The 25,655-nt window shown below is 30.7% G+C and overlaps 1 protein-coding gene across 3 annotated transcripts in view; it reads right to left on the bottom strand.

The window, feature by feature from the left end:
- Positions 1 to 1,662: 1,662 nt before the first annotated feature.
- The window catches only part of For (cGMP-dependent protein kinase for), a 65,880-nt gene continuing 41,887 nt past the window's right edge, over positions 1,663 to 25,655 (bottom strand). For all 3 annotated transcript variants that reach the window (XM_072894830.1, XM_072894832.1, XM_072894831.1), the window contains 8 exons: positions 15,660 to 15,879; positions 7,532 to 7,595; positions 7,277 to 7,449; positions 6,848 to 6,994; positions 5,925 to 6,371; positions 4,073 to 4,372; positions 3,865 to 3,927; positions 1,663 to 3,789 (listed from right to left, as the gene is read on the bottom strand). In XM_072894830.1, the coding sequence (XP_072750931.1) occupies positions 3,624 to 3,789; positions 3,865 to 3,927; positions 4,073 to 4,372; positions 5,925 to 6,371; positions 6,848 to 6,994; positions 7,277 to 7,449; positions 7,532 to 7,595; positions 15,660 to 15,879 (1,580 nt within the window). In that variant the 3' untranslated portion in view covers positions 1,663 to 3,623. The remainder of the gene's footprint in view (positions 3,790 to 3,864; positions 3,928 to 4,072; positions 4,373 to 5,924; positions 6,372 to 6,847; positions 6,995 to 7,276; positions 7,450 to 7,531; positions 7,596 to 15,659; positions 15,880 to 25,655) is intronic.

The following is a 25,655-nucleotide window of genomic DNA, read 5'->3' as shown; positions in this document are numbered from 1 at the left end:
TATATATATATATATATATATATATATATACACACACAAGGTGTCCTGTAATTGATGATTCTTGGGATCATTTGGAGACGATTTTTCTTCAACGAAAATGTCGAGGAATCAATTATTTCCGAGTTCTAAGCGATTAAAAAAAGGCAATTTTTCCAAACTAAACTTTTTGAAGTTAAAAAATTATCAAAACTACATTCTTCAGTTAATTTTAGATAGACTTTACTTTAATAGAATTTTAATTTAAGGCTTAATTATACAAAGATATATAATGATAAAAATTGGGAATTTGCAGAAAATGACGACGTCTCTCGATATTTTCGCTGAGGAAAAATCGACTCCAAATGATCTCAAGAATATGCCATTAACAGATTTTTTACTAATTGCAGGACACCTTTTATATACATATATATATATATATATATATATGTATATATGTGTATCCAGTAAAAGAGAACATCCTCGGCTCAGACCTCGGACGAAAAACAAATACCCAGGTAGCAAGCACATGTTATTTTCACGTCAAAAACTGGTCATTTCTGGTTCAATGACGTCACGTGATCAAATAATGTTTAATTTAAAGTCTTTTTTGTGACCTCTTAATGATGTTGTGAAAGAACGTCATAATATCGTGAATTCTTAAGTCATTATTATTACTATAAGTCATTATTATAAACCTAACCTAACCTAAGTATTAATATTTTTTAACTAAAAACTTATTTAATTTTTTATATCTTAAATTATTCCAACAATTTTGTGCATAATTTTGATATTCACAATTCTCTATATCTCAGGGCCCTAACATGAATTTCCTCTATAACCTGGGACTTGATTATAACATTTGATCATGAATCTTTTCTTCTAGCGTGAACTCGTGAAAAGTGTAAAGTTTCATTAACGAATTCAATATTTGTGAATGAATTTTTCACTTTTCACGAGTTCACGCTAGAGGAAAAGATTCATGATCAAATATGTCATTAAAACGTCACTAATAGGTCTAAAATGACCATGAAGTCACGTCTTTTTAATGTCTTGAAATGTCGTCATCGGTCTGTGACATTAGTCCGTCATTTTTCAGTCATTTTTACGTCATTACATCACGTCATATTTGGTTCGAACTGACCATATTTTGACGTCAAAATGTCGTGTGCTTGCTACCTGGGTAGCATCATTTTTGGCCTCTTTGACACTGTTTTTCTCAAATTATGACATGGTAATCAAATTTTGAAAATTCGTGGTTAGCGAGAAAAAATACATTGGAAATAATTACTCACACTCATGTTAAAAAAAATCAAATTTTGTCAGAGAGTATTACAAAAAAGAGCTATTTTCAAATTGTTATATCTTGAAAATAAAAAATCATATCGAATCGAACCAAAGTGAATTTTATAGCTAAAAGTTGAGATACTTTTGCACAGAAATAATGAAATAAAATTTTAAAAATTTGGTGTCGGTGTTATAAGTTAAACCCGCAAAATCATCGTTTTTGCCTCTTTGACGCCATTTTTCTCAAAATTGTGACGTGATAGCCAAATTTTGAAACTGAATTCGTGTTCAGCAGGCAAAAATATGTCGGAAATGACTATTCACAGTCATGTTATAAAAATGGTGTCAGACAGTGTAATCAAAGTATATAATGCTTTTGTAAATGTAATTACAAGATAATTGTATATAATTCTCATTTCACCTTTTTTATTATTGTTTAGTAGGAGAGACACTAAATACTATACAAACCACTAAAGAAAATGGATTTAGTTGGTTCTTGCAGCCATACCTGCAGCTGCTCTTCATAAAATTTTATTCAATATTGACATACATTTCATATTTAAAATTTGATATAATTAATTATTTACAAGATATATATATATGTATACAGGATGTTTGATAAAGATTGGACTGACTACTTGTTGTCATGTTCTTATCAAGACAAATAAAAAAAGTATCTATAAAATATGTTCTTAAAATGCTTCATTAAAAAGGTAATAATGCACAAGATGGTCTATGATGCAATGAATCAGACTGTCTTGTACAGTTCAGAATTACCACTGCTTCACCTGGTGGATTTTGAACACTTTTTTTTGAGTTTTGTTTTTTTTTTTTAATTTTTTATTTCTTAACTAAATTATTTTTAATAAAGCGTTCTAAAGACATGTTTTATAGAAACATGTCTGGCTTCATGAGAAGACAACTTTATAATCAATTCTTCCTTTATGAAACACCCTATTTATATATATATATATGTATTACGGTAAACATCCTATATATATATATATATATATATATATATCCAGTAAAAGAACATCCTCGGCTTGGACGAAGAATCGTCCGTTTCACGCAGGAAAACCTCCCCCCTCCCTTCGTCATACTTGCGTATTTACTATTATAATACAAAAGTGCATCATGTAATCTTTATTTTGCCCGTTTATGCGCAGACCAAGGATGTGCTCTTGCTGGACAGAGTGTATATATATATATATATATATACAGGGTGTTCCTGTATATATAGGGTGAACTCAGTGTCAAAATTGAGACAACAGCTTTAGCACATGAAAACAAATCGAAAATGTCTAATGAAATGATATGTCTGAATCTGAATAGTTTCGGAGTTACTGGTATGTAAATTGCTTTTAGATAATATTGTTTTAGATAATAAAATCCTTCCGTCAACTTTGACATATTTTCTAGCACGAATTAATAACTGATTTCGAGCTTTTTGAAAAACATTTGGAGTTTCGAGGATGACATCGGCAGCATTAAGTGTCAGTTGCCATATAACTGTTCTGAGTCTGAAGTCGACGGAAAAATTTGTGAGCACATCTTTCGTAAAGAGAATAAAAAATATTAAACAATATTTATTTCAATTCATGTTTTCTTATAAAAGCAACATACGTACCCTTTGTTTTCATGTGCTAAAGCTATATCAATTTTGGCACTGAGTTCACCCTATATATACACATACGTATATATAATTAAAATACAATTATTAATAATAAACTCTAAAGCGTGAATCAAACAACAATGAACTTGCTGTAAAAAATTTAACATTTGATAGATTGAACTATATGCACATTCTGATAAACTAAAGTATGAATGGCAAGAGGTCCCTTGGACTTGAGCTGACTGTTTCTTGCGTGTAACCGCGTTTCTGAGCACAAGTAAGAACGTGTATGAATTTACCTTCTAGAGGTAATAATGGCACTTGACACTTGCATAAGTATTCTATTACAATATATAACACTGGGGAAAATACTTTATTTTTGGAACGCACACCAGACGCGGCATAAATAAAAAATTTTTATCTAAATTTTTCTTTTTTTTTTTTTAAATTTCGCTAATATCTATATCATCCAAAAATTCGTAAAAATTCTAAATTTTATCACAGTATAATTTTCTTCGTGCTAATCGATTGTATAAAATTTGTAGGATAAAAATGTAAAAATATGACAAAATGCAACTGCAATTAATACATCACGTAATATTATAGAAGAAATATAAATATAAATGCAGGTGTCGCCAATTATTTCGTATGATGAGAAATCGTGATGTGCTGTTACGATTTCCTGCCAAGTATTTAATACGATTGAAAAAACGCGAATAACAAATAGAAATCCCCTATATTTTTTGCATTAAAAATCATTATCCCAACCAGAAATATCGTCAGGTGGTGGTGGATCAGAATCAGCTGGATAAGCATCGAAATTCGTAGTATCCGTAGCGCCTAGGACTCGTGGCAGTATTGGCGGTTCCAGAGTTCTCGTCCTCAAACCTTCCCAATTAAAACCATCGAACCATCTGTAAATAATAAATTGTTTTTACAAATAAACTTCTCATATAATTTAAAAATGCTAAAATTGAAATATTGCTTACTTGTGTTTCTGTATTTCACTAATGCCGCCTTTTTGATATCCAAGACGTTCCGCTGGATTATCTCTGAAAATAGAAGAAATTTTATTGTTTAATATACATACGTTTAACATTTATATTTTTCTTGTGAATAATATTGTTATACTATGAATATATCAAATAGATGGGACACTTTTAGTACAAAAAAATTTATTTCGTATAATCTATTTACCTGCAAAGCTTCTTGATAAGCGCCATCGCGTTACGCGTGATAGATCTAGGAAATTCTATAGCGTCGATTCCTTTTAAAATAATGTTGTATGTCTTCATTGGGTCGGCACCAGTAAAAGGAGGAGTACCCGTAAGTAATTCAAACATAAGAACTCCAAGGGACCAATAATCGGCACTTATATCGTGACCTTTATTTAGAATAACTTCTGGTGCAACATATTCTGGCGTACCGCAGAATGTCCACGTTTTCCGTCCGTGATCCAACCGTTTAGCAAAGCCAAAATCTACGAGCTTAACGTATCTAAAAGACAAAATATAATAAAATAAATTTTATTAAAATACGTTATACGATATATGTTTGTCAATTTAATGCATTAAAAATAATCATGTTGTATATATACAGCATGGGCAATTTTAATCAGTACGGGCAATTTTCTCGTAAACTAAGTGAAATATCGAAAAATGTTTCAGACAAAAGTTGTTGGGTTCAGAGAGGGATGGTTCTGTCAATCAAAGCAAGATCAAGAAATATCCAGCCACCGAAGACAAGGTCGAGAATGATCCAGCCACCAAAGGCCAAGAAATATCCAGCCAATAAAGATTTATCGAACCAAATGTTCGAAGTTGTCTCCATTCACCTGGATACATATCACTTTTTGATAGTTTTATCTTACACGATCCATCAACGATCTTGCCTTGGTTGGCTGGATCACTATCAACAATCTTGCCTCGGCTGGCTGGATCATGTCTGGATCTTGCCTTGACTAGTTGGATCGTGTAAGATAAGACTATCGGAAAGTGAATTTTACGAGATATTTTGTATTTTATGTCAAAATACTGCAACTTTGGAACCTTATAACTCGAAAAATACTTAATGAAAAGACATTTTATTATAGTGTTTTGGAAAGCTCTCGAGATAAGCTACAAGAATATGCAATAATATATAGGGTGTTCCATGTAAAAAAATCGACGTGACCTTCATATGACCGTCAAATGACTATCCAAGGTCAAACCAATGACACCATCGAATGTCTCTCCTTGAATCTAACAACTTTTGTCTAAAACATTTTTTGATATTTCGCTTAGTTTACAAGAAAATTGCCCGTACTGATTAAAATGAACTACCCTATATACAGAGTGTTCCCGGGTTAAATGGCCAAACTTAAAATATGAATTTGGGACCTCAAAACAAACAAAAATTTCCTCTGGAAGTTTGCTCGCAAAAGCTTCGTTCAAGAGATATCGACTTGTTAAGTTACAGAACCATAGGAATGAATAATACCGAAATAATCTAGGTTTATCTCTTTTATTGCTTCTTTTATTGCTTTACAGTAACCAAAATTTATAATTATTAAATATTTTATTCAAAATGATAGCCTCCAGCTCGGAGACAAGCATTGCACCTATCATCATATTGTACTACTTTATTCCACGAAAGTATTCAATGATTATTAACAATTATTTGGTACACTGCGCGAAATCGATTCTGTTTGTAAAAAACAGAAGCCTATGAATGACCTTCAATCTTCAAAACAAAGACAAAACAGAAATATTTCGACATTATTTATTCCTATGGTTTTGTAACTTAACAAGTCGATATCTCTTGAACGAAGCTTTTGCGAGCAAACTTCCAGAGGAAATTTTTGTTTGTTTTGAGGTCCCAAATTCATATTTTAAGTTTGGCCATTTAACCAGGAAACACCCTGTATAATTTATTATATAACATATATAATTTATTTATTATATATTATTATTACATATTATTAGACACTATTAATTTATTATATTTCATAATATAAATAATATTAATTTTCTATTTTTAAAATATCATTATTATGCAAATACATTCTTACCCTTGATTATCCAAAAGTAAATTTTCTGGTTTAAGATCTCTATAGATGATATTTCTAGAGTGCAGATAATCGAATGCTTCTACAACGCATGCGGTATAAAACCGTGTAGTACCATCGTCAAAATGTCCTTTGTCTCTGAGAACAGTCCATAATTCACCACCCAAACAAGCTTCCATCAACATGTAGAGATACTTTCTATCCTTGAAAGTTTTGAATAGCTTCACTACAAAATCGCAATCTGCTTCACTCATAATCCTCTTTTCCGACATGATATGCTGTTGCTGTCGCGTCTCGACAATTTGCGCCTTCTTCATTTGCTTGAGAGCGAAAGATCGTGTGCCGTCTCCAACTATTTGAACTAATTCAACTCTTCCGAAACCACCCACGCCGAGAGTGGCAATAGTCCGAAGGTCTTGTAACCGTACATCCCGGAATTCTTCGTTTAGCCTGAAGAAATCGTAAGATTTCAGTATATCTCTGACAATACGAATTAGCACGCGCATGCTCTCGTTTTTTCCTTCCCTCTTTGTTTCCCCCTCCCCAAAATTTCCTTCACTCTTACATATTTATTATAGAAACCAAAATCAAATGTATGCTTGCAAGTCGTAAATAAATTTATTCTTTCCGCATTTTAATTTTAATATTCCCGCATTAATTTTGATAATATGTACTAATATTTTTTTTTCTTTAATATGATATATCTTTTTACTCTTTGTTACCAAACTTACTTGGAATGTACAGTTTATCCTCCCATCCTAATGTCAAGCGTGAAATATAATATTTATATATAATAGTGAATATAATGTAGTTATAATATTAATTCTAGAATAATATATTAATAATAATTATATAAGAAAGACCTAATTTTCATATATGTAATTAAAACAATTTATGTATTTAAAAAGAGCGACATATGTATTCACCTCCTACGTTCCACCAACTCGTCCCTGTATCGCGTTCGGATTTCGTCCAAGGATGAAATTAATTGATTAAACGTTTCGCGATCTATGACTAAACAGCTTACTCCTTCTGGATCATCAGCAATAATGTTAGCAGTCCTGAGATCATCTCTGCAAGAATAATTAATATATATATATATTTAATATTTAAGTATAATAAATATGCATTTGTTTTTCTGTGTAGTATCAATCTTTCTTATTAAATACATCACACAATAAAATAAGAATTTTTCGGTTAAAATCATTATATAATTTTACAAGTTAAATATTCAATAAATTAAATATATATATTGTATATTATATATGTAGTAAATTTACTTGATCAAAATAATCGGATAATATAATTTCAATATCTCTATAATAAGAGAAAGAAAGTAATATAGTTATATTCACCCTTGTAAAGCTTTCTCTCCGAAAAAGTCGCCCTTTCCTAATGTCCTGATATACTTCTCTTCTATCGTATCGGGCTGCTTTATCGTCACGCGTACTTGTCCTCTACTGATGATAAAAAATGTATCACCTCTCGCCCCTTGCCTAATTATATAGTCTCCATTGTTGTAAAATGTCTGGGTAAGAAAAAATACAAAATTAATAATTACAATAATTAATAATTTGTATATAACATATTTCGCCGAGGGAAAAGTTTACCTCTTCTAAAACATCCGAAATTTTGATTAGAGTTTCTTCGGGTAGGTTCTTGAAAATCGGCACGCTGAAAAAATTAAATATGTTATTCCTAAATATATAGCATAAGATTATGATTAGTACGAATAGTAGAATGCTATAATTCTCACACATCTCAATCGCAGACTTTACAAAACTGAAATATTTTCTAAATATCAAAACATTGATATATCATCATTATTATATAGACAGGCTGTTAAAATTTCGTTTTTTGGATAAAATCGATGTTAGTGATTAAACGGATTAAAAATAATATTTTCTGGAAAAAAAGAAAAACGGAAAAATAGTGGTCTTTTATGTTAAAATTGTTAAAATAAATAAAAAAATTTTTTATCAATATTCGTAAATTGACAGTGTTTTCTAATTTAAGCTTTATTCAAAATAAAATTCATAATACATTGAGAAGTGAAAAAAATAAATTAGTATTTTGTAAGATTATAACATGAATCAAATCTATATTGATAAAATTTTTATATTATGTTACTATTAGAGTTTTCTCATTGAACTAAAAATTAATATAAAATATAGTAACATTTATATCAAAGTTTTTGTTTCAAAAATGTATTTCACTTATTAGGGATGTGCCGGATAATATTCGGCAATTATCCGATATCCGGTCTATTCCGCTACTTTTTTACAATCCGGCCTATTTAGCCATTTTCCACAAAATCTAAAATTAATCTAAATGTAGAGTCTATATTCTAACTATTTCTATGCTTACCATTATTTGTTTTAAATAGCTTAAATAGTTAAGTTAGATGGTTTATCAATATTATCAATATAAATTAAGTCAATTATGTGAAATAGAAAACTGTACATATATAATTTTAATTATATCTTTCGTTTTATTTACTGCAAAACAATAGTTAAATGTTTTTTTTTTTTTAGTTTTTTTGCCGGATAATATATCCAGTTATCCAACAGTAATAAGTGCTGAATTATCCGGTATCCGATTATCCGACACATCTCTACTTATTATAATAATTTGAATTAAAAAAGATTTTATTATTATATTTTGGTTTTGTTTTGTTAAGCTGTAATAATTATATAGTATTATTTATTAATTAAAGCAAAAATATCTTTTTGCATTAAATTATATAAATATATTATTATTGTTACATATTAATCATTTTTACAATTCATTTCATTGGATAAAAAGTCCGGGCTAGGAAAAATCAGAATTTATAGTTTTTTTTCTACTTGCTAAACTTTTTCGGCCAACCCTGATTATGGATCATTAAATTAAAATAATATTTATATGAATATCTTTGTGAGCTTTAAATACGTGGAAACAAGGAGAGTTATTTATTTTTTTTTCTTCCTATTTCTTATCAAAAATAAAAGAGCACATAACTTATATGAATGTGACTTTAGGATTTTCCAAATAGCATTATCGAATCTTTTTACAAAATTAAAATTTACGGAGACTGTATATATGAACACAGATTTCCATGTACGTGCAACTATCAATACTATAGAAAACGGTATAATTATTCAAAAGTGCTTTATAATTGCTTGTAATGAGTAGTTTTATTATAATATTGAATATAGAAAAATATAAATATTAAATTAATTATGCAAATATTAAAGTAATTATGTAATTTTTGGAAAAACTTTTGTCATTGAAATATAAAGATACTAATAGAAGTAAAGTAAACAACATTGTATTAATATCTTATAAAATAATTAATTTTTAATTGCAATGATTCTGTAAATCTTAAAATTTAATAACGCAATTATTTTTCAGCAAGACTGACTTGGCTCTAATTATAAATGATGTACATACACATCCTTATATAAAAATATAATTTTATTTTTTCTTTCTTAATAAAAAAAATATAATTCCATACACAAGATTGAACAAATTAAGAATCAATTAATTGCATACTATTAAAAATCATATAATTATATAAAAAAAATGTTGTCTTTAGTGCTTTAAGGCATTTGCAATGGAATCAAATGAAAGTCCACTATGATAATTGAGGATTAATGTTTGCATGCAAGTGTTATGTCTCCGCGGTGAGACATGGGATTTTTATTTGAGATTGTTACCGGATTAAAATCTGAAGATTCGGGATCCGTCCAAGAACGTATTAAATTATAGTTTATCGTGTTAAATTATAATTTAATGTGTTAATCTTAACTTAAATCATAGTTATTATGTGATTTATAGGCAATATACAGTGTGATTTAAACCATCTACCAACCATTTTTCTTAAAAATGGAATGTCACAGAAAGTTAGGAAAAAAATGTTCATTACTAAAGGGCATCTAAAGTAATCATTGATGACAGTTCCGGAAAAAAAAAAAAAAAAAAAAAAAAAAACGTATAGCGTACACATATTTATCTTTCCGTTTTTCGTTTAACACATGAGTAATATTACGAATAATAATTCGGTTTCCGTGTGTGCGAATAGAGTATCTTTTATACGTGTTAAACACGATATTCTACTGCGAGTCATGGTTGTTTCTCGCTTCTTCTTGTTTGTCTTCGCTGCTGCTGCTACTAGTGGAGTCAGTGTTCTTTACTCTTTGCTGTTGCGGAATCATTTCGTCGCGTGTATTTTCTTCGTGTGGTATTATTATTATTTTTTTTAACATTTTTAAGGTTGTTCCCGGTCATCCGGGACCCTTTAGGCTCCAGTACTCGCGACTGTGTCTAGATTTTATTTAGTTATTGTATTTATTCACAAGAGCTTTTCTGGTAGTAAAAAGCGCATATTTATTACTTCCGCAATCGCATCTGTAATATGTAATGTTCGCGTTTTTCGCATTTAAAGCGAAACTTTGATCTTGTTGGTAATCTGATTTGGTCTTTTTATTAGAAGACGCTGACTCTCGGCTCGACAAGTTTCTCTTCTGTGCTCGCTTCAGTTATCGCTATAAGTTCCAAAAGAGTTAGATAACGCCGGATTCTACCTACCACACAGACCTATTCATCAAGGATAATAACACCATTCGCATTCGACCAATCTTCGATGCATCAGTCAAAAGAATAAGTCGACCATCACTAAATCAGTGTTTAGAAACCGCACTCAATTTCATTGATTCCATTGTTACTTTTACGATTTAGGGAAAATAAGATTGGAATTACAGCTGATATTCGCAAAGTATTTCTACAAATTAGCGTAATTCCTAAGAAGCGCAATGTTATAGATAAGATTTTTATGAAAAAGAATACAAAAGCTAGACAACTTATATCGCCATTGTCGAATGGTTTTTGGTATTTTTAATAGTCCATTCTTTTTGGCAGCCACTATTGATCTTAAAGCACACACTAGATAAAATACAAGATAACAATGAAAGAGCTATTATTCGAAAATTGAAAGAATTATTTTACGTTGATACTTGTGTTTCCAGTGTTGAATCAAAGAAATAAGCAGCTACATTTAAAGAAAAGACGATCTGGATTATGCCTAGTAGCGATTTCGAATTAAGGAGATGCCGATATTCATATGACAAAAATGACGACCGGAAAGTTCAAGTCCTTGGATTGACGTGAGACATTGACGGAAGAAGATACTCTGATGATATCATCAACTACTTTCTTATAGAAACACCAACAAGATTACGAAGAAAGAGATCGTATATTCAGAGAATATTTGATTTACAGCAACCATGTTTTGTGATGATGAAACCAAAGATATTACTAAAGAAGTTGTGAAATAGTAATATACAGTAAACTGGGATGTTGAAGTAGAAAACGACAAAACATCAAAAAACGTTTTTATAATGCCAACAGGAATTAAAGCTATGTCAGTAAAGAAATCCATGTTGGGCATTTGGAGATCATCTAGCTACTTTCTCATTACATCTTTTTGTAGATGCAAGTCAAGAAGCATATGGAGTTGTAAGATTCGCCAGAGTTGAGTACAGAGACAATGTAAACGTTTGCTTCATCGAAGCTAAATCCAGAATAGCTTCAAAAGCAGAAGCTATAATTCCAAAATTAGAATTGTTGGGAGCCTCAGTGAGAGAGCTAGACTTATAAACAACATAACATTAAATAATCAACATGTCGTACAATACTATTGAACGGATTCTTCTCTCAACTGTACTGACTTAGATCCAAAAAGAGACACGATGGGCTACGTTTGTTTGGAATATGATGCAACGTCGACTAACTAATCATGAATGCTGGCGACACGTACCAGGAGATATAAATCCATCTGATCTTCTTTCACGTAGCTGTAATGCCAAACAATTGCTAGAATCGCGCTGGTGGGAAAGCCCGCAATGACTTAAGCTTCCAAGAGAGATGTGGCTCAATTGTCGTTTTACAGTAGATGAAAATTTAGTAGTCTGTGAAATAAGAAAAGTTGTAAGTAAGGAAAGAAAACATGACAAACATATTCCCACTATAATCCAAGTCACGAGTAATATAAATGAAAATCAAAAACAAAAAGACTTAATAGATCGCTTATTGACTCTATCTATATCATTTACGAATTGTGCACACATTAGTTTGGATGAGAAATTCATAGTTAACAAAAAAAAAAAAAAAAAAAAAAAGAGCAAACTTCTAGACTACAATATTGACAACGAGAGAAGTACAACTAACAGAACTGATGCTGTTACAATTAATACAAGAAGAGTTTCTTCTGTATATCTAAAGATGAATTACGTCTTCTGAGAACAAAGAGTTTAATTTCAAACAGGTAAGATGCATTTGAGTGTCGACACTCGATTGTGTTACATCCTCCATTATCATTAAATTAATCGATTAAACACAGAAAATGAAAATATGTGCATACATAAATCGTTATAATTTCACAGAGAAACTCAATACAACAATAAAATATCGTCAAGAACTTTGTGAGCAATTGCCACATAGATTAAGGATCGAATATTTCAGTCAACTATCTCGAAGAAATAAACTAAAATCGAATTTCCAAATTGAGTTCAAACTGGTAGACATTATTTCCATCGGCAGTGATCAAATAAAACGTCTAGATTGAGCTTTAGACAGGGTAATTCATCTCTTTCCTGGACGAGATGATAAGGTACGTGTAATAAAGGTCAAAACAACAACTGGAGGATTAGTACGTCCAGTATAAAGATTCTACTCACCAGAGATATCAGCGACCAAAAACAATAAAATATATGAAGCATATTTAAAATCGATATAAACTTTAAATTCATGCAACTTACCATTAGGATTAAATGTGAAATGAGATTCTCAACAGGCAAAGAATATTGATGTAGGTAAAACACCGAACAAAAACGAAAACAAGAAGATAGAAAAACGCTGAGGGGATGTAAAGTGATACCCTCACGAAGTTATTACAATAATTAGAGATTTTTTTCATTTATTTTAATTTGCTAAAGTCTAATCAAAAGATGTAAAAACATTGTGATTTAAAATTTAGTTAATATTTTGTTTGCTTAAAAGCTAGATATTTTTTTGTAGTTATTCCCTCAAAGAGGGGAGAATGTAGATAACGTTCTGATTCTATTCTAATTTGTATTCTCTGCTAAGACGGTGAAAAGTACCTCGCTTGAAGACAAGAGGAGCGGTGACGTTGATATATGAGAGGTTTTTAGAGACTAAAAAAAAAGGTTAGGAGATTACCTTTTGCATTAATTATAAGTGTGTAGACGCAATAAAACTTGTTCTTTCTTTTTTTTGAATACAAGTTCTCAGTTTAATATACCATCCTAAGCCCTGGTATCGAACTGAAATACATATTTCACTTAATAGATCGAGGACCGCGTACCCTCTATCCTCGCGAAATCTAGCGGGAACTGTATGCTCAACTTCCACTATATTTCTTCCTATCTGGTGAATTGATCGTCGGAGACATTCGATTTCGACGTCTGCTACGCTGAACGATACGTTTACGAAGATTGATTTTTGCGTCGTGCATTTCAAACATTTGTTATATGTCAATAAATCTCCCGGCTCGAAACAATCGTTCTCGTACAAAGAAAAATCTTTCCACAAAGATATTCGGCTTAAAAATCGACTAATATATTGTCTCAGTCGATGATTGATTGAGTTTCGGATTAATTTCCATCAGTGGGATCAACAGTGTTATTTAAGACTAGGCTCTCGTTAAAACTTTAAGTGGAAATTCGTGTTTGGTAACTAATTCGTGTTTCAGGTAACTCAAGTTTTGCTTTCACTCGAGATTGTGTTTCGAGATTTATGCGTGCGTTAAGTTTTAAGTACACTAACAATACTTATATCAAGTATTACGGAGCAAAGGGATAAGATGCTTCTCAAGCATTCGCGTGAAAATCGAAATGAAAAAGCTCGAGCGCTGTATGAACACATGAAATGGAGTGATTAATCGAAGAGCGTGTAGCACAGCGGCAGCGTGCTAAACTTGTAGCGTCAACGTTACTTCAAATCTCGAGTGAATAATTCTCTTTTTTTAAATATCTTTTTTCGAAATACAATTTTTTTTCCAAGAATGCATTTTTTACACAAAATAAATGTAATTAAGGCTCCTGAGTAGTCACCGCGGCTATATTGAAATCGTGACGTCATAAGCGAGAAATAGCGAGAAATGACACCCTAATTTATGTTGCGACTGACATGTAAATAAAAACATATTTCAACGAAATAATACTACCAATCTCTTCAGAACACTTGTAAAAATGGACGGCTGGTAATCCTTTCTCCTGACAATTGATAAATAACTGTAAATTGAGTCCGAAATGAACCCTTGAAATGCGGAAAAACACGCGATTTGCACAGCTGTCGAAAGGAGAGGAAAATGTTACTTTACACAGTTTATTCCTTACATAGCTTGGCAGCCGTCCATTTTCACAAGTTTCATAAATACGTTGCACATCACAACACTAGCAAAAAGCAAATAATTACGACGTAGGTCGCAACATAAATTGGGCTGTCATTTCTCGCTTCTAACATATTTCCCAAAAGAGAGAAAGAGACAGAACTATATGTCGCCACTGTCGACATCGAAGTTCCGCGGCGAGTACTCAGGAGCCTTAATACGTCTGATTTATTTATGGTATATTACGAAAGTTAATTTTTCTTTGTCTAGAAAATTCGTTTGTAGAATAGCTGTACGATAGAAATAAATAGATAATGTAATTACTAATTGTGTTTCTAAACAGCAATAACAGCGGTTGAGTCAGTCTTATACAACATATGTATTGTACAAATGAACTGTGTTTCATTTGCATGGGTCAATGTATAGCTCGACTGTGTTGCTCGGCTGCTGATGCTGCGTTTCCTCGCTTGTAGATTGATACAGCAAGTGGTACGGAACTCGTTATTCAGCGCAGTTGTTCATGGCGTTGTTATCGTAGATCGGCTCGGCGGCTCGTGCCCTTGCTCAGGTTTCAGCGGCAATGCTCGTCTCATTTTCCGTATGTGGTTGCGTGTTTTTATATATGTGTATATTGCATTGTATATTGACTTTTCATCTGCTTGTATCTATCAACTTCTTTTCATGTGTTCTTTTAATGGCTGTAAGGCTGGTGTGCCTTCCGTTTTACACTTCTGTATATTGCCGGTCTTCTTCAGCTTTCTGAATGGGGTCCTCCGGTCATCTCACTGCTGCCATCAATTTTGTTATGTGCCTCCTTAGTGAGGCACAGGATTTTTACTTGAGATCATAATTTATAAGTAGTTATTACGTGATTTATTTCAAATATATATGTAATTATTCCAACACATTTACTTATGTAGAGAGTTATTTTTAAACTTCTTTTTACAAACTTTATAATGATTGCTCGATAATGACTCATAAATTCCTTGTTAACTAACACTGTCCGCTCACGTTTTCGCGGTGGGTCATTTTATTACTTTCCTTCGATTAACCTAATCAGAAGAGATCACTTGGCGACTAAATATGATCGCCCAAATCGTAGTATCGGATGCAAGCGAAAAAAGTCCAAATTAAAAATTCTTGTACCTTTTCGCAATTCAGCAATATCGAGATTGCTTTCGATATTTCCGCGCTTTCGTAATACTTTTGCTTCCGCGTATAGCTTGTTGTATAAGCTTCGTGCGGTAAATTCTTACAGCTATATGTCTTTTTTATTCTCTATAATTTTTAATTATAATATAATAATAATATATTATATAATAAGCTCTTGGGCTATAACACAAGCTTACCTCTTTAAGAAGTCTGTGTATTCCGCCTGTCTCGAGAGACCAGTCCTCATCATAATAGTTTGGAAGCATTGTCGGTCGATGGCCCAGAGATGGCAATCAGTTGCCGCGGTAATCGTTGCTGTCCTCTTACAGTTGTAAAGAATCGCGAGCTCCCCCAGTACCTTACCATGTTGCAAGGTACTGAGATATTTACCATCTCTTGATACTTCGACCTTACCCTCTGAAAAGAAATATCCACATCAGAGATGTAAACATATGTGTTAATGATTTTGAAATATTCTTGTGAATTCTAACAATAAGTTACTTAAAATACAGTTGCAGACTTTATCATATTGAAATCAAATTCTTATCATCTTATCTGCCTTACATCAAAGCACTGCTTAAGCGATTCAATCAATATTTGATTGATTTTATTTATGAAGAGAAAATTAAATTGTTAAGTTATTAATCAATTTTTCGAATCATTTTTTATATAATTATATATATAATTAAAATTATTTTATTAAACTACATACGTATCATTCAGCAGGTCGGAACAAAATTTTAAAACAAGAAAGGCTGTCGCATCTTTGAGATCAGTATTGAAATTAATTGATCTAATAAAAGTTGAACCTGTCGAATCGTCATCGATCATCAATGTTCGATGTGTTATGTGAAACTGACACGTTCAAATGTGTTTCAAATATATTCTAAATGCACGTTTGATTTTCTTAAATAATCATTATCGAAAGGCGCGAGATAAATGCGCGTGCGTGTGTTATATTAAATATAATTTTTCATAATTTTCGTCAGCCTAATATTCCACTATATTATACCATTTTCGCTTTATGGTAAAAATATTTGAATTATTATTGCAAACATAAAAATTATGCAAGTATGTGTTAATCGTTTGCAATGTAATTTTTAAAACATGATATTTTTTTCTACATTAATTTCAAGATGTACGAAATAATTTCCTTCCATATATTTCAACTGTACGCGCTAAAGTTACTTTAGACAATCTATAATATATGTATATGTAATAAACTTCGAAAGAGGTTTTTATTTATGTATGCCACGTAATATATAAAATATCTATTCAAAAAAATAAAATATATGTATACATATACATAAAATATATACAATATTATAGAATACATACATTAGAATAAGATTACAAATAAATTTCTATCGCCAATTATCGTTTAAAGTGAGCTCAATAGAAGCTTATGCTGGTCGAAACAACCAGCTTTTCTTTTCGCTGTATCATTCGCCAGGACTTAAGCAAATCCGACATTGCGACAGGAGATAGATAGTCCATGGCCATATTGTCTCGCGAGCGTTGCTTTCACTTCCTCTCGCGCATAACGTTTAGTACGAGTCATACAAAAGATCTCGAACTGGTTTTACCATGTGCATCGCGCGAGATTGGCTAATATCTTTTTCTGTTGAAAATTAAAAAGATATGATATAATATGAAAAAAAAAATTAAAATTATAAAATGATCTACAACACATAATAAAAGTCTAAAAAACTCAGAAATTGTTCGTACTTCTCAGAAAGTATTCGCGTGTATCACTGTTACAAACTTTGAAAAATATATATGTTGTAATACTAATGTAAAAGCAACGTGAGGGTTTTAGCGAAAAAAATTGTGAGTGAAAGATGCCATTAACCCTTTGAGTCGCGAATTTTTCTAATTGTCAGTATTTTATAAAATTTGCTAATGTAAGGGTTTTTGGGATCGCTAATTACGAATCCGTTATCAGATTTTCAAAATTCAAGATGGCTGATCCAATATGGCAGACGAAATTTTCAAAATTTTACTTCCGCCATATTGGATCCCTATATTAAATTTTGGAAATTAAATTTTTTTCCTTTAGATTCAGATCCTGCGATCTAAAAAAACCTTCAGAGAAAAAATTTAAAAAAGAATACAACTGGTACTTTCAATTTAGAACAGAAAATATTGTTTTTTATATATTTTTTATCAAAAATGGAGGATTTAACAAAAGCAACACGGTGGAAAATTGTAAAAAAATTCTGAAAAATACTTTAGAGTGTACTAAGATTATAAAAAAATTGCCGTATCTATTGTCATAATAGATTAGTAGAAAATGCATTTTTTCGTAAAAAAGTACTAAATTTTCACTGTTTGTTTATATACGGTATTTTTGCAATTAATAAATAATGACTGTTCATATTTTTTGTACACTTATTGATGTTCTGGAGATTCTGCAGAAACAAAAAATCCGGTATTTGTTGATAAAAAAAGTAGTTAAAACAGTGAAAAACTACGAAAAAAAAGGTGGATCTCTGGGTGACCCGCTGTGACTGAAAGGGTTAAAGCTTTGTATAGTTTGCAATCAAACAAAAGTTACAAAAGTTTCCTACAATTGTTATCGCATTTTAGAAAGATTAAATACAATTACAGATAAAAATATTTATTTGTAAAATGCGCGAGGTAGCATTTAAAGAGAACGAAATTCTTTTGAGTATTTCTACAATAATTATATATACATTAATCTTTGCAAGAAAAAATATCAAAATAAAAATAGATAAATAAAAGTTACCGCTTAATATAGGAACGTTTCAGAAATTCATTATTCATATCTCTTTCTTCTTCACGTCATCTAAAAGTAAACTCGCAATAAATCATTTCTTCCTCTTATAATTACGGTTATCTCGGATAAAAGTGTTCTACCGAGGAGAACTGTATATTCCAAGAATATAAATGCATGATGTCTGAATAGAAATACAATATATGACGTCTGAATAATCGCTTAGATTCAAACTAGAGCCAAGTGTCGGCAAATTATACAGATCATGTAAATTATATTCTTGTTGATATGCACCATCGTTTAATCCTCGATAATTATAACTTGATCTTTCATAGCGTATATAATTATGTAACTACGCTATAAAAAAGTCGGGAAAGTTCCTCTTCATTCGCGTTTATCACTTTTGCAAGAATGAAACATGCGAATAATCGTTGCGACGCGTTTTGAAAATAAAATCAATATACATTCTTACGCAAAATCGTTAATATCAAAACGCAGATGTTTTGATCGTGTCATCATATTACATCGAAGCACCTGATTACACTGATGCACTGTTTGTTTAATAAATATTGTATTTCACCGGACAATGCGTATACATACGCTTGTATGTATCTGAGAACATTGGTTTCAAATGACTGTCTCATTAGTCACTATGAACCATTCTGTATTAGCTTGTATTAATTTATCGACATCCACTATATATAAAGATATTTATAATAAAAATTTGCAGAGAGATAAACACACATTTGTTTATCATAATATTATGCTATTTCTAAATTTAATAGATATTATTTTTGAAGTTTTACTTCCAAAATATTTTTTTCTTTAATTCCAAAATCTCTTTCTGCAATCGTTTAGACAACATACACAAAAATAGTTCCAATAATAAATATTTAAAAAAAAATATCACGTATATCATAGCTAATTTCAAATCATTTATGGAAGCTTCAATTATAAGGGCAGGTAAATGCGCACAATAAAAATCTATAAAATTGCTTTGTATAGCTCTAAAGAAGACTCGATACAAATATATACATGTATAAAGACATAAATGTCAAAGATAAAAAAAAATACATCCTGATCATGTGGCGCATAACCTAACCAATCTCGCTTTTGTATAAGTCCCGCATTTTTTGCAAAGTATCGATTTCCAGTCAGAAGTCAGAGAGCTCAAAAACAAATGACATTCGCAATTGTTGCAATCTTCCGCAAACGAAGAAGGAGATTCACTTATTTACCTATAACACCGACAAATTTCACAAAAAAGATAGAAAAGAAAAAGAAAAAGGGACAGAGAACGGAGTGGAGAATCTTCCTCCATGAGTTTCCTCCAGTATAAGTCTCTGTGTATAGTGCAACTGGTACTGACTGGTTTGTTTGCGCACACAGAGAACCACTAAATATACTAGTGAGCTTCACATAGGTATACATATATTGTACATATATATATATATATATATATACATAAAGTATATAATTGTGTGTATGTGTGTGTATATGTATAAAACATGCAGTAGAAAACCTAGCATGACGACATAGAATAACAAAGAGTTTATGCTTTACTCATATCTTCAAGTTTTATGCGAAACCAGCGTAACCAAACTCCTGCTTATTCCGGCAACTTGACCTCGCTTTAGAGCATGAAAGAGAAATTTGACCAGTGTAATTTGTTCGGAAATTTTTCTCAGGAAAATAAATCAATTTTTTTAATGCCTTTATCGCGTCAAACATCGCGAGGAAAGAAATTTTCACATTTTGAATTACTATTTTTTATTCTTCAATAATGTTTAAATCAAAAGATGAACGCAATAGAAATGATCAGATGTGTGTTTAACCGAAGGAAAATAAAAAATTTTTTTGCGAGCAAGAAACGTAGTAAAGAGTTTCGAAACATACTTTGTGAATTTCTTAGGTTTCCTTCACTTTTATTCGGTAGATAGATAGAGTTCTTTTTAATAAAAGTTCATGAAACAAAATATTCCAAGTATTAACGTTTGCGTTTAACAGCTACAGAGAGAAAGAGATAGAAATACAGCTCGTCACCGCGTGTACGTACATACATACGTACAACTATTGAGAATCAATGCGAATGTCATAGAGGGACCCTCGATCGTCGAGTGCTGATTACTTCATTGTTGTTTTTAGAGCGTGAGCGAAGTCATGGTTTTTTTTTCGCGTAAAAGGTACGTAAAACAGGATGCCGAATTGAGAAATTCGCGATTGCAGAATCGGTCAACAGCAAGCCGTTAAAACATTCTGCCACTATCGGTCATGCTATAATTTTCGCAACCTTCTCTGAATCTTCTTATTCTTATCGGAGAATTGCGAATGAACTAACGAGTAACTGGGTATCACGGGAAGTCTGTTTTCTAATTAAGATGTTGCTTAAATATGAGTAATATTCAAGTAATTCAAACTAATATATTTCGGGGTATTGTAGTACGTATTTTTTATTGATTCGAGAAGGCGTCACCGTTAAAACTCTTCACTCTTTACGACATTTCGACGCTTACAAGCGAACTCGATAGGGGACAAGACAATTTATTTCTGCGGTTAGGGCACACGCGACAGAGATGATACTTCATTGCAGTTTATTGACAATTATAATTTTAATTAATGATTCTTGCGGTTGAGTACTTCTAGCAGCGCTTCCTAGTTTCAGACGTACGCGATTATTGTAGACAAACACGATGACGCTTTGGCAAAACATAAATCATCATATTTTTACGCGTTTCAACATAGCAAATTAAAAGACCATGCTATTCGATGTCATATAACGGAAAAAAGGGTTGCAATTAAATCCATCATTAAGAAATACGCGAGAATCGCAACATCCGGCATAAGTTTTTATCTTATTTTAATTTCCACGTGCAATAATTACTATTATATAAACACTAAAAAGTTTCATTTGTTCTGATGGACTGTTTTTTGCAATATTATAACAGTATAAGTTAATTCAGAAATTATGATTGTAAAATGATTGTAATCCTTGTGTCTGCGGGAATGAGCGATCATTATCACACGAGTAAAAAAGTGAGTGATTAATTAAAATCGTCTTACGCTAACATTTCTTAAACACTTTAGTGTTTCGAACTTGAATTCGAGAACAAAAAATTTTATCGCGGCAGTTATCGACATTTTCAGTTCTAGACGGCTCTCGAAACCAGATGTCCTCCGATTATCAAACATTTTGCTATCCATTTGGATACTTTTCATTAAAGCGGCAAATAAAAAAAGTTTGACTATATCGTAGTGTAAAGAAAAATTTTTGACAGTGTAGAGAATTGTGTTTTACTCTTTAAAATAATCACTACTATTAATATTTTCTACTCGTACGAAAAAAACATTTCAAACGTTTTAAGTTTAAAAACCAACAACTAATTTAATTATCAATTGTTTATTATTGAAAACATCAAACAATGTTTTCTGCATGACTATTAAATAGACACAATGAATTTTAAGTACAATCAAACAGAAATTGATTACTTTTCCATTGCTAATTTCTTTCATCTCTAATTTATTGCGCGCTATTAGAATAATTAATATTCTTATTATACAGAATGTTTCAGGGTTAAATAACCTAACTTAAAATTTGATTTAGGACTTTAAAACAAGAAAAAATTTTCTTCTGAAGATATGTCCGTAAATATTTTGTTTAAGCGTCAAAAATGATGTATAAGTAAAAATGAGAGAAAGAGAGAGAGAGAGAGAGAGAGAGAGAGAGAGAGAGAGAGAGAGAGAGAGAGAGATTGATTTTTATTAGCTACCTTAGCTATTTGTAACACAAAATTACATTGTAATTATTTAAATTACATTATATAAAATATGTTTTTTTAACATAAACTGCTCAAATTTTTTCACATTGTTTTATTTCAGCTGGTAAGGAATTATACATTTTTACTCCTTCAAATAAAACATACTCTTTTGTACGCTTCTTGTTCTACAGAATAGGGAGTTTGCATTAAAAGAGAAAAAAATTTTTTAATATATGTAATTTAAATATATATTATTATAAATTTATTTATAAGAAAATTTTAAATTTTAATCAATAGGAAGATATTAAAAAATTAAATTAAAATTTAATAAAATTTAAATTGTGAGAAAACGATTTTGATTGGTTGGAGTGCGTGACGTCACAGTGCAATAGTTTCAAATGTTTGTTTTCTGTATTCTGTATTGCGATATTCGGTCATTCTTGATCTCGAGGTACAAAGAAAAACAATTTATTGGGTGTTTTAATTGTTGTACTTTTACATAGAGGTACAAAACAGGTTTTGTACATGCTACCTTTGTCCATTTTCACAATAACTGGATATTTTAATAAATAAAAATAGTGTGTTGTCACTGTATATATTGATTAGGTTTGAGACGCTATTTCACGTTATTTAGCGCTATTAGCGTCTCCCCGAATGTAGATATTGCACTGTGACGTCACATCGCGTTCGGGAGAACTCGGTCGTTTCCGGATCGTATTCGACAATTTCAAATAATGTAATTTTTATTATTGATTTTCTTGCTTAATTTGCATTAAAAAAATTACGAAAAAAATAATTACATTTAAAACTATATATAAATTGTAAAATGCAATTGTTTTTCAAAATCATGCAAACTACCTATTGTATTACAACGTCCCTGGCTTGCCGTGTTTGTCTTTCACTCTCATTTCTTACTATTTCTAACCTATTCCTTAACGGATATGTCCTTTTAAATATACACACGTTATAATAGCTTCTGTTTTATGGATATAAACTGCGACGTTTGCACCATAGGTTCCATTTTAGTATATTACACTACTTACAATATAACTCTCAAGGCTCAATTTTGCGCTCCTTACAATTTATCTAGTTATGTTTCTCTTATATCAATTAATAATGTTGCGTAATACTCAAAGTGAAGCGTTGTAATCGATTATATGTATACAATGCACATCAATATCTATTCTAGAAAATTTGTTTTTTTTCCTATTTTTTTTAACACATAATTATAATGGTCTTTAATCTATCTTTAATAATTATACCTAAATATTTCATTATTTCTACTCATTCCATCTCAGTTCTATCCAAACATTTCAACACAATATTTCTTTTCTTATCTTCTGACTATCATATATTTATCCTGCATTCATTTTAAACTTATTTATATTCATCCATTTTTCTACTATTTAAATTTTATATTCATTTTACTCTTTAATTCCGCACTACTTTCTCCAATTATGTGTATTAATATAGTCATCTGCGAACATTTTTATACTCTATTCTTCTGGACAGACTTTAATTATATCGTTTATATATATTGTACAATAAATAACAAAGATTTTGTGGCACTCCATATTCAATGGCAATTAATTTAGATCATTTATTGTTGAAAAGGATCTATTGTGTTCTATTATTTAGATATGATCTTAACCATTCTTCTAATTCTGTACAGATATAATTTCTTTATTAATCTTTCTGTATCTGTTGTATCAAATGCTTGTCTAAGATCCGTAAAAATTACCCCTATCATTTTTCCTTCACTAACTATTAATTTCCATTCGTCGATAACGGTTAAATCGTCGTTTCACAAATACTGTCTTCTAAAGCTCAATTGATGTTCCGTTAGAATATCGTTAGATTGAAGATACGCTTCAATTTGTTTTTTTTACTAACTCTCTTTTTTAAAAATTGATAGCATATTAATAGGTCTACATTCGTATTTTTTTTTATAATCATGTTTAAGAATTGTGAAATTAGTCCTAAAAAATCCAAATTTTCATTTTTCGGCTATAGCTTCTGCACAAAGCATGATAGTATAATTTCATAAATGTACAGAATATACAGAATTTTAAAAGTTATCCATAGGTATAAAAATTAATTTTTTTTGCATAAAAAAATGTGAGTTATAAAACTCAAATGTTTTATTTTTACATTCTTTAAATGATTGGTTGCCGATAAAAAAATACATATCGAATACTTTGATCCTTCTTTTACAAACCCTCCAAATTTATTAAAATCAAAGAGAGATATCTGGAAGATTTTCCTTGTTCGTGAAAATGTCGAACAAACTGATAGCGAATTCGGTTGAATTTACGTACTTTTGTACACTAGCTTTTGTACACAAATTTACAAAATGACATAAGTAATTACATAAGTAGGAAATAATTAATACTAATTGTAAGAAGTATTATTATATTATATTATTTATAAAAATAATAATAATAACTCATACTATCGTAATTATCTTATTATTTTACTTATGCTTATATTATAAATTTGTATACGATAACCTTTAGTCCGCAACCAAATTCGAGAAATCTCTCGGAGAAAATTTCTCAACAGTGATATGGTATTGTGTATAATACATTTTTATAACACAATCGTTTTTATATGTACAGTTAGGAAACATGTATGGTTATGAAAACAAGTTCGTATTAGCAGTTGTACAATAACTTTATCATTCTTACCCGTAACTTTATTCAAATCTAATTGAATTGGCTGTGTGATATGTAACATCCAGATTTCTATGTATTATACTAAACTGCTCTCTAAATCTCGCTTATATAAAATGGTTCGAAAAAGCAACTCATTCTGTAAAAGTCTCATTTTGCAGATAGACATAAGAGTTCTCCCACACATGTACGCGTTTCGTTGTATGAGTGTACATACGTGTAAAAAGAAAATTACCTTTATGTACCTTTTCATACATAAGAAATGAAGAAACATTACATCTTTATACATAACAAGTTAACAATCTAATAATATATAGAAGTCTGTGATAACATCACTAGTAAAGAATTGGACTAGTTGACAACTAGTAGGTGTAGTAAATACCTTAACAAAGCGTTTAGAGGCATATCTCCAAGAAAAATCTCCAAAGAAAAATCTTTTCTTCTTTTGAAGTTCTAAAGTCGTATTTTAAGAGGTCATTTAACCCTGAAACATCCTGTATATAATCTTTGAAAAGATAAGAAGGATCATCGTTGTCTATGTTAAGACATTTGTACGGTTGTATTTAATGCACGTTTATTCTATGTTAGAAATGTGTACATGTATCAAGCATCACACAAATGTAATAACGTTTGTACAACATTTTTCTTGCTTTTATCTACTTCAAAGCGACATAAGCATTGATAAGAATCCAGCGGCGTAAGTGCCGAATGAGTTTTTAAGTATTCCATAAGATAAGAAAAATTCTCTATAAAAATATGTAACACACAGGCTCTTATGTAAATTTCCATCGAAGCAATTCAGTGTTTTTCTGAAATATTTAACGTAATATATTTATGAAATTATATTAAATAATTTTCATAATTCATCTGTATATAATTGTAACTTTGATGAATGTCTTTAAAATTGATTACAGGTCTGCGAAATTAAAGGTGTTAAAAGTTATTTGAGGCTTAAAGGGTAGTTTTCTATGTAATTTTGTGCGCTGAATACGATCTGACTGCAGAAATTGCCTATTACGTCAGATTTGT

Source organism: Anoplolepis gracilipes, chromosome 6, assembly GCF_047496725.1.
Source record: "Anoplolepis gracilipes chromosome 6, ASM4749672v1, whole genome shotgun sequence".
Lineage (NCBI taxonomy): Eukaryota > Metazoa > Arthropoda > Insecta > Hymenoptera > Formicidae > Anoplolepis > Anoplolepis gracilipes.
Note: the sequence above shows the minus strand (reverse complement) of the source record. Positions and strands in the feature narration are given on the sequence as shown.